The sequence below is a fragment of the Cervus canadensis genome, chromosome 32, assembly GCF_019320065.1.
Source record: "Cervus canadensis isolate Bull #8, Minnesota chromosome 32, ASM1932006v1, whole genome shotgun sequence".
NCBI lineage: Eukaryota > Metazoa > Chordata > Mammalia > Artiodactyla > Cervidae > Cervus > Cervus canadensis.
The window spans coordinates 32,591,121-32,605,655 of NC_057417.1; the positions used below are offsets into that span (position 1 = coordinate 32,591,121).

Consider the following 14,535-nt stretch of genomic DNA (forward strand, 5'->3'; position numbering starts at 1 on the left):
CATGAGGGAAGTCTGTTCTTGAGGATTTTTAATTCAAAGAGAACATAAAGTTGAATGGTTAGCTGCTAACCAGTTTCATCCTTCGATTCACTGCTTAAAGAAAAAAATTATAGCCTTTAGTTTCACTTAGAGGCGGGGTGTTGGAAGGAAGCCTAGAAGCCCTGTCCCCCGAGCTGGATGGTGCCCACCTGGGGCCTGGCTGGCAGCACCTCCCCGCCCTGCCCCCCAGAGACTTCGGGCCACATTATCTAAGGAGCCTTCGAAGGCTCAGCGCTTAACACAGAAAACACGGGGGGAGATCAGAACTGGTGCAGAATGTTTGAAAGACACAAAACATACGAGGAATTGGCTACAGTATGGCTAGGGTGGACGGTGCAGGGAAGGAAAAGTAAAGTTGGATCCTTACTCCAAATAGTTTAAAAACCCACACATCAGAGAGAAAGTTATAGAGCTAAAAGAAAGATTTCATAAATAAGGCTTCAGTTCAGCTCAGTCACGTCCTACCTTTGCGACCCCATGGACTACAGCACGCCAGGCCTCCCTGTCCATCACAAACTCCTGGAGCTTGCTCTAACTCATGTCCATGTCGGTACTGCCATCCAACCATCTCATCCTCTGTTGCATCTTTCTCCTCCTGCCTTCAGTCTTTCCCAGCATCAGGGTCTTTTCCAATGAGTTAATTCTTCGCATCAGGTGGCCAAAGTATTGGAGCTTCAGCCCTTTCAATGAATATTCAGGACTGATCTCCTTTAGGATGGACTAATTGGATCTCCTTGCATTCCAAGGGACTCTCAAGAGTCTTCTCCAACATCACAGTTCAAAAGCATCAATTCTTCAGTGCTCAGCTTTCTTTATAGGACACAAACCATGGGTTAAGGCAGATAAATTTGACCATATTGAAGTTTAAGCTTTCTTTCCATCTACAGACATTATATACTATATAATGTGTAATAAGATACCAGATTTAGTTCTACCCATGGTGCTGCATGTAAATCCAGCTCTTTTTTGAGGCACTGCTTTTGCTTGAGGCGTGGTTTCCACCACTTGCTTTTGTACTCCATGATCCATTCTCCTAATCATGGGTACTCAGGTTGCATCCAATTCTTCCTGCTACAGACCATGGCATGATGACCCTCTGCAGGGCCTGTGCCAAGTTCCCTGGGGGTTCCCACTAGGGAATGTGCTTCTGGATTATGGCAGGACAGCAGCTTTGCAGACAGGCTGCCTGCCTTCTTGTACAGCCGTTCCGTATCCTCAAGCATTGAGTATGAGCCCCCGCCACATGGAAATTCTCCCGGAAACAGGTTAAAATCAGAAGGTGCTGCAGGGTGGCAGGGTGCCGGAGTCATGCGGCCAGAGAGGTGCCTGGGCTGGTGGGCGTGAGCAACTGTGGACTGAGCCGTGAGCTGACTTTCCGGAGTCAGAGTGTGACTTTGAAATGGTCCCTCGGACTAAACAAAACTCAAGAGATGGACCTTCTGGATGTTGATTAGCCCGAGGTTTGAAGGTGAACGAATTTTCCTTTTCAAAGACTCATTTGGCTCTACTGGGTCTTCGCTGCAGCAGTGGCATCTTCAGTCATGGCATGCGAACTCTTAGATGTGACGTGTGGGACCTAGTTCCCTGACCGGGGATCAAATCCAGGCCCCCTGCGTTAGGGGTGTGGAGTCTTAGCCACTGAACTAAGGGAAGTCCTGAAATAATTTTCTTTGTTATGCTCATTCATTTATTTGTCAGCAAATATTTGTTGAGTGCTACTATGTTAGGTACTTGACTAGGTACTGGATATATAGCAGTTAACAGACAGGTCATGTTCTCATGGAGCTAAGAGTCTACAGTGGGAAATAAAGATGATTTGAAAAACATAGAATTACAAATTCTATGTGCTATAAAAGAAGAGTATAGGTGCTAATGTAGCAGGGAGGTTAGGGATGTTCTGAGATGAAATTCAAGCGGATCTCAGAGTTGACAGCACCAAGCAGTGAGGAGCGGTGGGCAGGAGGCGGCAGGAGGCGCCTTCCGGGCGGAGGGGGCCGCGCTGTGCAGAGCGCGGGGCTGAGTCGCTGCTGGTGTCAGTCGCTGAGTCGCGTCTGAGTCTTTGCAGCCGCATGCGCTGCAGCATGCCAGGCTGCCCTGCCCGTCACTGTCTCCCAGAGCTGAGTCAGTGATACCATCCAACCATCTCATCCTCTGTCACCCTCTTCTCCTCCTACCTCCAATCTTCCCCAGCACCAGGGTCTTTTCCAAGGAGTTGGCTGTTCACATCAGGTGGCCAAAGTATTGGAGCTTCAACATCAGTCCCTCCAATGAATATTAGGGGTTGATTTCCTTTAGGATTGACTGGTTTGATCTCCTTGCTGTTCAAGGGACTCTAATAGAGTGTTTTTCAGCACCACAGTTTGAAAATGTCAATTCTTTGACACTCATCCTTCCTCACAGTCCAACTCTCACATCCCTGCATGACTACTGGAAAAATCATAGCTTTGACTATACAGACTTTTGTTGGCAAAGTGATGTCTCTGCTTTTTAATATGCGAGAGAATGAAACAAATGTGAGTTACCAAAAAACAAGGTAGCCAGAGGGTGGGGAAAGTTGTGAGAGGTGAAGCTGGAGAGTTGGTAGGGGTTGTTAGGGATTTTGGATTTTAGACTAAGTTTAATGGGAGGCCACTGAAGGGGTTAAAGACCGATGTGGCTACTGGGTAGAGAATACTTTGAAAAGTGAGTAATAGATTAATTACTTTTTGTAGGAGTCTAGGTGAAAGTTGATGGTAATTTGGACTAGAGTTATGAAAAAGCAGGTAGAAGCTGATGAATCCCAAATATATCCTGGGGGTAGAATCATCAATATTTGTAAATGAACTAGATGTCAAAGATGAGAAAGAGGTGTCAAGAATGAAGCCCGGATTTCTGATAAGAGCAGCTGAGTAGATGGAGGTGCCATTTACCGAAGTGGTGACTTCCCAGAGAGAAACAGATTATGGAGGGAAGAGTAAGAGCTCTCTGTAGACTGTGTCCAGTTTGAGACATCCAAGTGGAGGTGTCAGGAAGGAAGTCAGATGATGTGGATCTGGAGCTCAGAAGAGAGCAGTTTATAAAAACTGAAGCTGTTAATAGGTGATACTTAAGCTGTGAAAATTGATAGATGACCCAGGTAATAAATACATATACAGTGAGAAGAGTCAAGGGCCTAACAAGGAAACTGGAAGAGCTCCAACTTTAGAGGAAAAGTAATGAAGGAGCAAATTAGACTGAGGGGAGACCAGAGATGTACAAGACAACACAGTGGGTGATACCGTGGAGGCCAGTGTGAGTCTACTGTAGGTCAAAAAAGGTGCAGGCCATAGAAGCCACTGTATTAAGCAACATGGAGGTCACTAAAGGCCCTATTGGTAGCTATGTTGCTGGAATGTTTAGCACGCATACCACGTTGAAATAGGTTGAGAAAGTGGTGCTTACATTTCTGGAAATATGTGGGATTAATTAGCCTGGAAGAGCTTTCTGTATAAAGTACCTGGAAGTGCTGGATGAATTGTAACAATTCTCCTTTTAGATGCATAGCTGAGAACCTCCTAAAATAAAGGAATCCCTAGGGGTGAAAAAAAATGACAAAATGAGGACCTTAGAATCTGAACTGATTATGAAGCTAAAATTGCCTTGCAGTTATTTGCCAGTCTTTGTAATCAAGAAACTTAAGTTTAATAGCTGTCCAAGAAAGATGTAGCGAGTTGGAACTGAGACCTCATATCTTTTTGAAAACTATAAAGGTGGACACACTCAATGAAAAGATAGAATATGAAGAATTTGCTACCTGGTAAAAGGAGATGACAAAGAGCTCTCTCTCTTGACCCCGGCTCTGGGTGGGAAAAACTAAATACTCTTTCCTGGAGTTGAAAATCACTCTTCCTCTCACATGTTTGGAGTTCAGAATTGTACTATTTAAGTGATGTGAATAAGAAATTACATTGTACATAATTTGATGATGTACAAGGACATTGGATAGAACAAAGTACTCTTTGGAAGGACATCCTTCTACACAGGCCTCCCAAATCTGGCCAGAGATGAGCTCAGAACCCCAAATAACAAGACACATGAAGTGATGCTACTTGAAATGAGTCAGTAGAAAACTGTAGAATCAAATTCTCAAGAACCTGGGAATTGGAACCATTAGTTATAAAATATTGAGTAAGTAGTTTTAAAATATTTAATGAAATATAAGGTAGAAAGAAAACAGGAAAGAACAGAATGTCATCCCAAAAGGTAGGGAGGATTTGGGAAAAGGAAAAGATGCTTTTAGTAATAAAAATGCAAGTTTGTAAAGGGACACTTTGGTGATGGCTTAAACAGCAGACTAAATACGACCGAAGAGAACTAGAGAACAAGGTAGACCCGGCACCATGCAGACACAAACATGGGCTGAGAGTCACGGGGAACTGACGGGAAGGTCTGTCACATGTCCACACGAAGAGGGTCAAGAGGATGGAGGGAGGACATACTCCACGGACGTGCCCGAGAGTTACCCGGCAGTGTGACTCCGCGAGCACCAGTCTTCCGCTTCAGGACTCGGCGTTCGCCGCGTGATTTGAACGAGAGGTTCGCCCCCTTGCTCCCTGGTGGCGATGCCGCAGGACATTTCAGACGGATTTTTACAGCAGTCACAAAGACAAGACCGGCAAGCAGCAGGCTAGCCGGCTGCAGACTCCGCACCGGGAGCCGCAGAAACCAGAGGTCAGCAGATGGGACCCTCAGAGCTGGACAGGACAGGACCGAGAACCCGGAGCAGCGGTTGCAGCTGCCCCGCTGCCACCCAGGTAGCCGACCACCGGGGACGTGACAGAGCCGCTCCCCCGCAACGGACCCCGCTTTGCAGGGGTCCTCAAGGACGGGCCTGAGGACAGAGGCCCCCTGAAGGTGCCGCGGGAGGGGACAGAGACCCGGCAAGGAGGAACTGGCGAGAGAGCAGATGGACGGTAGGTCTGGGCAAATGTCTCACACAGCTTTGACACGGCCGGAGCCGGGGCGCACCCCTGCCCGCCCCGACCGGCCGGACGCCGGGGCGGAGCCCCCGGAACTACAGCCCCCATGAGGCTCTGCGCACGCGCATGCGCCGTGGCTCGCGTGGCGCATGGCGTGCGTGGCGCGCGGCGTGGCGTGCGTGGGCGTTCTAGAACGCAGCGGCGAGGGCCCCGGCGCCATGTTGGGGCCGAGGGGACCGCGGAGAGGCGCTTGAAGCGGCGGGAGCGGAGCGGGAGCGGGTCGGACCTGGGCTGGTAGGAGCCCCGCCCCTCCCGCCTCAGCGGATCATGACCCGGGCGGCGGCCACGGAGGTCGCGGTGGCGGGGGACGCGGCGTGGCGGGGCCAGCGCTAGAGATGATGCCGTTTCCGGTGACCACCCTGGGACCACAGCGGACCCCGCCGCCGCCCAAGCACTACGGCATCTCTTCCCCCATCAGTTTAGCACCCCCCAGGGAGACTGACTGCATACTTACCCAGAAATTAATTGAAACTCTGAAGCCCTTCGGGGTTTTTGAAGAGGAAGAGGAACTGCAGCGCAGGATTTTAATTTTGGAGAAATTAAATAATCTGGTAAAGGAATGGATACGAGAAATCAGTGAAAGCAAGAGTCTTCCACAAGCTGTAATTGAAAATGTTGGAGGGAAAATCTTTACATTTGGTTCTTACAGGTTAGGGGTGCATACGAAAGGTGCAGATATCGATGCGTTGTGCGTGGCACCGAGACACGTTGATCGAAGCGACTTTTTCACCTCCTTCTATGATAAATTGAAACTACATGAAGAAGTAAAGGATTTAAGGGCTGTTGAGGAGGCATTTGTACCGGTTATCAAACTGTGTTTCGATGGGATAGAGATTGATATTTTGTTTGCAAGATTAGCACTGCAGACTATTCCTGAAGATTTGGACCTAAGAGATGACAGTCTGCTTAAAAACTTAGATATAAGATGCATAAGAAGCCTTAATGGTTGCCGGGTAACTGATGAGATTTTACATCTAGTACCAAACATTGACAACTTCAGATTAACTCTGAGAGCCATCAAGCTGTGGGCCAAATGTCACAATATTTATTCCAATATACTAGGTTTCCTCGGGGGTGTTTCCTGGGCGATGCTAGTAGCAAGAACTTGCCAGCTTTATCCAAATGCCATAGCATCAACTCTTGTCCGTAAGTTTTTCTTGGTGTTTTCTGAGTGGGAATGGCCGAATCCAGTGCTACTGAAAGAGCCGGAAGAACGGAATCTGAATTTGCCTGTTTGGGACCCAAGAGTAAATCCCAGTGATAGGTACCATCTCATGCCCATAATCACACCAGCATACCCACAGCAGAACTCCACGTACAACGTGTCTGTTTCAACACGGATGGTCATGATTGAGGAATTTAAGCAAGGGCTTGCCATCACACATGAGATTTTGCTGAGTAAGGCAGAGTGGTCCAAACTTTTTGAAGCACCCAGCTTCTTCCAGAAGTACAAGCATTATATTGTGCTTCTGGCAAGTGCGCCAACAGAGAAACAACATCTAGAGTGGGTGGGCTTGGTGGAATCAAAAATCCGAATCCTGGTTGGAAGCTTGGAGAAGAATGAATTTATTACACTGGCTCATGTGAATCCTCAGTCGTTTCCAGCACCCAAGGAGAGTCCTGACAAGGAAGAATTTCGTACGATGTGGGTGATTGGGTTAGTGTTAAAAAAGCCAGAAAACTCTGAAGTTCTCAGTATTGACCTCACCTATGATATCCAGTCTTTCACAGACACTGTGTATAGGCAAGCGATAAATAGTAAAATGTTTGAGATGGACATGAAAATTGCTGCAATGCATTTGAAAAGAAAGGAACTTCATCAACTACTGCCTAATCATGTGCTTCAGAAAAAGAAAACAGTTTCCACAGAAGGTGTCAGATTGACAGCCTTGGATGACGGCAGCCTTGACTTGTCTGTCGACGGTGAGAACGGCACGCCTGTGTTATCACTTCCTGCCGCTTCGAAGACTGGCCCAGTGACTGGCAGCACTCAAGGCAGAAACAGTCCTGCCCCGGCTGCAGCGGCAGCGTCTGTGACCGGCGTACAGTTTCCTGAAGTTTCCTCTCAGCAAGCAAATCCCAGCGACAGCCCTGGGGGCCCGCCCAGTGAAAGCATCCCTCAGACTGCTTCACAGCCAGCTGTTCCTCCCGCACCGAAGCCCATGGTCACCAGAGTTGTTTCCTCGACGCGGCTGGTCAGCCATCCACCCAGACCTTCAGGGAGCGCAGCAGCAAGCATAGCGAATCCTATCGTAGGAGTCTAGAGGACATTGTTGCGTCACCAAGAAGAAAGGACCAAGGCAGCCAAAACAGAGGAGGAATGTTCTCGTAGAGAGACCAGTGTGACTCGATTGAAAACCATTCAGACAGCAGCTTCTGTTGGCCTCACGGGGAACATCCACTGCAGACCTTCCCAGTACCCCTGCTCTCCCTGCAGATCCTATTCCTGTTATCAAGAATTCAATAAAACAGATTGAACTGAGAAAAACACCTCGAGGGTCCATAAACAGTATCTGCCAACTCAGCCTGCTGTCTTCACGTGCTAACGGAGGAGAAGGAAGGATGCCAGACTAGATACGGCCCCAGATAGGCTATTAGGCACACTTGGTGCCTTCTCTCATGGGCTGACCTTGATCAGAAGTCCAGGTTAGCATGTGAAGCTAGAAGTGCTGTTACTGATGTGTGAGGTTACTGTGTGTTGGCCACAGTTATGCTGTGTCAAAGAACTCCTGCCCTTTAGGAGGAAACAGTGAGGAAAGAATCCCTCCAGCTGTGTTTGTACCCATGACTGACATCTGGACGGGACTAGGGTTGGATATATTGTTGGGGGAAGTTTGCAATACAAACTGGTATCAGAATTCATTATGCTGATGCACTTTATGTATATTTTTATTAGAAAGTAGAACTAACTTTAGATTTTTCAGCTTGATGAATTTCAGTTTTTCCTGAAGGCTGTTCTTCGCTATTAATCTTCAGATGGGTTCCCATTGTGCGGTGAGTGGTGTACTGTACTTCAGAAAAGGCATCAGGTCCACCTGGCTCAGTCCTGTGAGGTAACCCTTTGAAACGAAATATCAGCTCTTAGGATGTGCACCTGGCATTGGAACAGTAATTAGTAGGTGTTTGGTTTTGATGAGACAGGATCAAGAAAGGAGACACTGGTTTTATCTGTAGAACTGTTTCAGGGTGCGTACAATCAGTGGTCAGACAGCAGATACTGAATTGAGCTAACAAAGCTCCATATTCTCTTATCCTTCATCATCTGTCTTAAAACAAGAAAGAGCTTTTTGTATCCCCTACCCCTGCTGCCTTCTCTGCTTGTGTGCACAAGGTGCGCTTGTATATTGTTTCACAGAAAACTCAGTATGCTAGTGTTTTCTTAACCATGATGTGAAACCAACAGTCCTGTGGCTACCTGGCCAGTATTTCAGTGAAGTTTTACTAAAAGTAATTCCTGTGAAGCATGTTATCCATGTTGGATGGCCATTCAGTCTCCACATAAGAGAAGATGCGTATACTCCACAGAATACCTGCTTATGGTAAAGTTAATTTCTAATTTAAACGTGTTAGCAAGAGCATTTTCTCTAGAATTTTAAATCAATTTTTATTTGTAAGTGACTTACGAAAATTCATTAGTGAAATTTACATGTAGAAACATAAAACGTTTCTAGCAAGCACTTGACATCTGGTCAGCTTTCTACTCTTGTTTATGCTGCAAAAGATTCGAAATACCTTTCTTTAAATTAGAAAAAAAAGATCACTCATGATTAAGCCGCAGAACATTGATGTTGAAAAACAGGAATGCCCGCACTTGTAGGTGAATGAAAACTTAGTCTTATTCTGGACACAGCAGACCTAACAGGTTTTCCATACAGCCTGGTTCTGACTCTTGCCATCCCCTGACAGTGTTCCTTTCTACCACACGTGCATTTTTCACCTCAAACTGCAGCTTCTTAAACTCTTTCCCCGTCCTTTTGAATAATTTCCCCAGAGTTGGATGATAGTCATTTCCGTCGTGGGCTGTGCAGTAATTGAGACTCTTCACCATGACTTCCTGACGCCTGGTGCACGGTGTTCCTGCTACCTGTGTGGTCCTCTCCCCTCCTGCTGCAATAAAATCGGGTGACGTGTGTACAGTACCTGTGTATTTTGAATAGCTATTGTGTCATTGAAATTGCCAGGCACAAATTTAGTCCTGTCATTTTGGTCACACATTGGGGGAAAGTAGTTTATTAAGTGTTTCGTGTAATTGTACTTGTTTTTCCAAGCTGGAAAGTTGGAGCTTTTTAATTCTAGTTTTCATTACCTGAATATTGGACTATTTTTTCATACGGTGTGCATAGTATCTCATGACTGGAGTTTGCTTTGTTTTATAGTATCTGTACTCCTTGTATTTTTCAAGCGCTATTTTGAAAAGAGATGATGTATTTCTCCATTTAAAAAAAAAAACAATAAAAGTAAACGAGAAAGAAGCAAGCAGAGGGGTTTAAATCTGAGGATAATGGTTCAGCTGTTCTTACAGTGTTCTGGCAGGGAGAGACACTGATGAACCTTTCCGCTTTATTTGCAGTCTAGAGTTCCTGATACAGCGTTAGGGAGAAGCCTGAAAAGGTTAACACTTCATTTCAAGCGTGCTGACCCCGCAACCAGACGAGGGCCTAAAGCGGCAGCAGTGAGCACATGACCTCTGGCTTTCCTTCTGAGCCAGCCTGACCAGAAGCAGCTTGGCCCCTGCCTGCCCCCCCCGCCCCAGGCTCTTGTACAGGATGCCGAGGCGGGGAGGAGGCTGGCGGTGTGAGGAACAGCTGGAGTGGGTGCCGGCAGAGGGGCTCCCCAGGCGGCGGGGCAGGGAGGGCGCTGACGAGTGCAAGCCCTGCTTCTGAACAGGTGGCTTCAGCCAGCGGCGGGGAGGGGGCCCAGGGTTGTGAACTGCGCCTTCCAGCCCCGGCAGTGGTCTCTGGAGAATTTTCTGTGTTGTATCGGACAAAAATAGCATTTTAGAAAAGTCTTAAAGTTCCAGAAGAATTTTCTTCACTAAAAAAAATTTCTGAGAGCATCTTACTTTGTCCTAAAAGCAATAAACTACTTTCTTTTAGGGGAAAATGGTTAAAACATAGAGGTAAAAAATTCCTAATCCAAAAGAAGGTAGGGGACTTCCCTGGTGATTAAACCTCAGCACTTCTAAGGCAGAGGGGCGAGGGTTCCATCCCTGGTCAGGGGACAGAGAGCCCGCGTGCCGGCAGAGCTGCCCAGTAGAAGTCTATCAGAGGAAGTCAGGAATGAGGTGGGGCGGGTGAGGGGTGGGAAAAGGTGCCGAAAGAAGATACCATCCAAGATGGTGGAAATGAAACCAAGTCCGTCTGTCACTGTGTGTGTAAGTGGAGTAAACATCCTGACTAGACAACGGAGGCTGTCGGAGTCTCTGGAAAAACTGAGGCCGGCTGCTTGCTGCCTTGTGTCCGAGCGGCACACCCAGAATGTAACACGTAAGAGAGGAGAAAAGGCCAGCAAGAAGCTGTCAGTAACGACGTCATCCAGACGTTTCAGGGAAAATAATTACCAGGGGCAAAAGGGACTAGCGCATCAGGGAGAGGAGAGAAAATGCAGCAGGAAAGGGAACGGCGTGGTGTTCGGATGTAATAAACAGCCTCAACATAAACAAAGGTTACGATCTGTCGGAAGTGTCCTTGTCAGAGAAGAGTTTTACACACCTCTTCTCCTTAGTTGATGTTAAGCAGACAAAAAGGAAATAGTTTTGAACACAACAATAGGGGTTGGCAAACACTTTTGTGAAGGGTTAGGTGGTGGTGGTATGGGGCTCAGTCATGTCTGACTATCCCAGAGACTGCAGCCCACCAGGCTCCTCTGTCTCTGGGAGTTTTTAGGCAAGAGTACTGGAGTGGGTAGCTGTTTTCTCTTCCGGGGATTTTCGCCAGCCAGGGATCAAACCAGTCTCCTGCGTCTGCTGCATTGCAGACAGGTTCTTGACCACTGAGCCGCCAGGGAAGCCCATAAAGGGCCAGCAAGGAAGTGTTTTCAGTTCTGTGGGGCTCCACAGTCTCGGCCTCAGCTACTGAACTGTGCCTTTTAAGGAAGCCCTGGACAGTATGTATGTCAGCGGACGGCCAGGCTGGATTTGTCACCCATTCCCCCCACCGGCGTTTGTTATCTCTGCGCTATTGGACGTTTGTTATAGAACCTTCCACTCAACAATTAGAAAATGCATTTTATTGTCAAATAAACAGTGGGCATGTAAACACACACAAACCCTAATGTTCAAGCAGAAAGTAAAACTCAACATACTTTAAATTACCTGATTCATAGAACATGTTCTCTGACTGTAAAACAGTTAGGTTGGGAATGAATAATGAACAGCACAGAGAAAAATTTCCTAAAGAAGACACAAAAGAGCTAAAGTTATGAAGAAACTGACAAACAGAATCTCTTATTCTATCCAGTGATGAACAGTGAAAAGTGGAAAACAGGCTGTCAGCACGGAGATTTCATAATACATCAGACAGTCACGATCCAGGAGATGTTAACAGTGGGGGAGAAGGTCTCTGAAAAGATGAAGCAACCCGATAAACTGGCGAAAGAGATGCTTAGGTATTTCACAGAAGAGGAAATAAGAGTGGACAGTAAACGTGAGAGGATGTGGAATCTTGTTAGTGGTGAGGAAAATGGGAATGAAGACCCCAGAGCTGCCTTTTTTCTTTTTTTAAACAAAAAGGAAGTCTGACAGTGTTGAGGTTTGGCGAGGAGGGGGCACGCTGATGTGATGCCAAGGCGACGGCACGCTGACGGGTCCCTTCAGGAGATGGGGGTCTCTGCTGGTGTGGCCGACGTGCCCACCCCGCTCGTGGGGCTCTGCCCTCCATCTGACTGCTCCCTCCTCCGTCGAGGCGGCCAGAGTCTGGGCTGCCGCCGCAGCCTCTGCAGACCCCCCAGCCCCTCTAGCTTACCGCCCGTGTGCCACGTGGATGTCATCCATTCCCGAACGTGCCATCTCAGGAAGCACTTTGCCAGAGAGACTGCCCCGAGGTCCCCAGGGGATGGGTAGGAGAGTGAAACAGCAGCATTTTGTAATAGCCTGAAGCCTGAAAAAACCCATATCTCCATTAGCGCAGAGTGGAGGGTGCGTGGTGTATTCATGCAGTAAATAACGTGGACCCAAGCCTACCGTGTGTCCGGATAGTATTCATAGGCGCATCTCATAATGCTGAGGGGAAAAGAAACGCACAGGAAAACATGTAGTGTGGCCATTCTGTACGAGGCTGAAAGAGAAGCAAAGGAGGGCAGTGCCGTTTAGCACAACTGTGGAGTGTGACTCCAAGGGAGAAACCAGGGGAAGTGGAACAGAATCCAGAGTAGCTGGGGCCAGAGGGGCAGGAGGGGAGCTGACGCGGCCGGGACGCAGACACGGGAAGCCTTCCTCTTCTTGCAGGTGGGGTGGGGGAGGAGATGCTGCTGGTTTTATTGTTAGTCCAAGTTGTAAATGCTTCTGTGTGTGTGACGTCGTCTGAGATCAAGAAACCCAGCACCATGGTGATGTCATCTCCCGAAGTCCAGTGGGCTGTCCACTGTGCCCGAGGGCCACCTCCAGAGGGGGGTCTTAAACCCGTCTTCATCAGTTAGGAATTGCATTTGACCAGACGTTGCATTTGACAGTGACTGAGCCCAGTACAGGCAGACTCTCTCACGTCCAGAGGGAGTCGGTTCAGGGCCAGTGGGGAAGCGCTCCTGGTCCCCAGGGACCCCGGCTTCCCGAGGGCCAGCCCCACCGTTGTAGTTCGTGCCTTCCATCTGCAGGTGCAGGGTGAAAGTTGGAAAGAAGGAAGGAAGCAGGAGGGGTGACGGTGTCCCTGCAGACCATGTCCTGGAAGATGACATGCCCCCGTCTTTGGCTCGTTGGAACTTGGCAGGCCCTGTGTGTTAGTCACTCAGTCACATCAGACTCTCTGCGACCCCACGGACTGTAGCCCGCCAGGCTCCTCTGTCCATGGGATTCTCCAGGCAAGAGTGCTGGAGTGGGTTGTCATCCCTTTCTCTAGGGGATCTTCCCAACCCAGGGATTGAACCCAGGTCTCCTGCATTGCAGGTGGATTCTTGGCCACCTGAGCTACTAGGGAAGCCCTATAAGGCCCTGCCTACCTACAAGGGAGGCCAGAAGGTGTAGTCTGTCCTCGCTGGACACATAATCGTCATCCCCATTGTTATGCGAGAGGGAAAATGGATGGGTGTTGAAATAACAATGATAGAGCATCTTGCACACACTCATACATTTAGACACAAAGACATTTCCGAATAAGTCAGGATCAAAAAAGACATTTTAATGTGAATTGGAACTGAAGAGTAATGAAAATGCAACTTAAGGATGCAGCCATGATGCTTAGAAGAGGAGCGGCCTGGCTGTAAACGCTACCCTAGAAAATAATAAAGACTGAGGAGCGATGTGCTGTGTGCCTTCAGAGCTAGATTAAAAAAGGATATAACAAATTCAAAGCAGCAATATAGAGCAGAGAGTAAAGACAGGAAATATACACGCAGTGGGGAGGATCAACAAAGCGAAGAGTACGTTCTCTGAAGTCTTCTGGGAAGACTGAGGAAAGCTAAAGATGATACACACTTTAGAAAGCTTTATGCTAGTAAAGTTGAAAACTTAGTTGAAATGGGCAATCTCTTACACAGAGATAACCTACCCAGATTTACTGAAGGATAGAAAACCTGAATGGACTTATAACCTTGAAAGAAATGGCTTGAGTAGTTTGAAAATGTCCCCACCAAAACCAAAGTAAAATCACAAAAACATATGACCTAGAAGGTTGTACAGGCAAATTCTACCTGATATTCAATGAGAAGACTTATTCCAATATTTTACATGGGACTATGCCAGAAAACAGAAAAATTCTATACAACAAATAAAATGTTTATATCAAAACCAGAGAAACAGGACATGAAGAAAGTTAAAAGCCAAATTCACTTATGAATGTGGATATGAAAACTAAACCCAAACCAGAAATGTATACCAAGCCATCCTGAGCAAGTTTGATGGATCTCTGGAATCTGAGGTGATGTAACACTTGCGATGCCGGCTGGCAGGTTGATGCTGTTGCCGGGAGGCCCCAGCTCTCCGTAGGCTGACGGAGCGTCCTCACGGTGTGGCAGCTGACTTCAGCTCCGGCTCGTGGTCTGAGAGTGCGAGGCACGAGCTGCAGTGTCTTCATGACCCGAACGTGGAATCACACCACGCCTTCCGCCGTGTCCTCGTGGTTAAACAGGAGGAGACTCCAGAAGAGCTCAAAGAGCAGGAGATCCCTCGGGGCCACCTTGGAGACTTCCTCACTGATCAGCAGGCAGAATGGCCCATTAAATGCCTTACGGTGAGACACGGCACAGCACTGAACAGGAATGAGCTAGAGGCACGCAGAGCCAGCGGCTGTGTTCATAACGTATGATACCATTTCATCAGGTTTTTAAAGATTGCAAATAAAATATACGC

At 47.7% G+C, this 14,535-nt stretch overlaps 2 protein-coding genes across 4 annotated transcripts in view; both read left to right on the forward strand.

The window, feature by feature from the left end:
* RADIL (Rap associating with DIL domain) overlaps positions 1-14,535 on the forward strand; it is a 97,781-nt gene that overhangs the window by 36,295 nt on the left and 46,951 nt on the right. The window lies entirely within an intron of this gene.
* On the forward strand, positions 5,146-9,508 carry PAPOLB (poly(A) polymerase beta). The gene is given in 2 exon segments (XM_043455305.1): positions 5,146-7,237; positions 7,239-9,508. Coding segments are annotated over 2 exon segments (1,905 nt in total). The 5' UTR covers positions 5,146-5,371; the 3' UTR covers positions 7,278-9,508.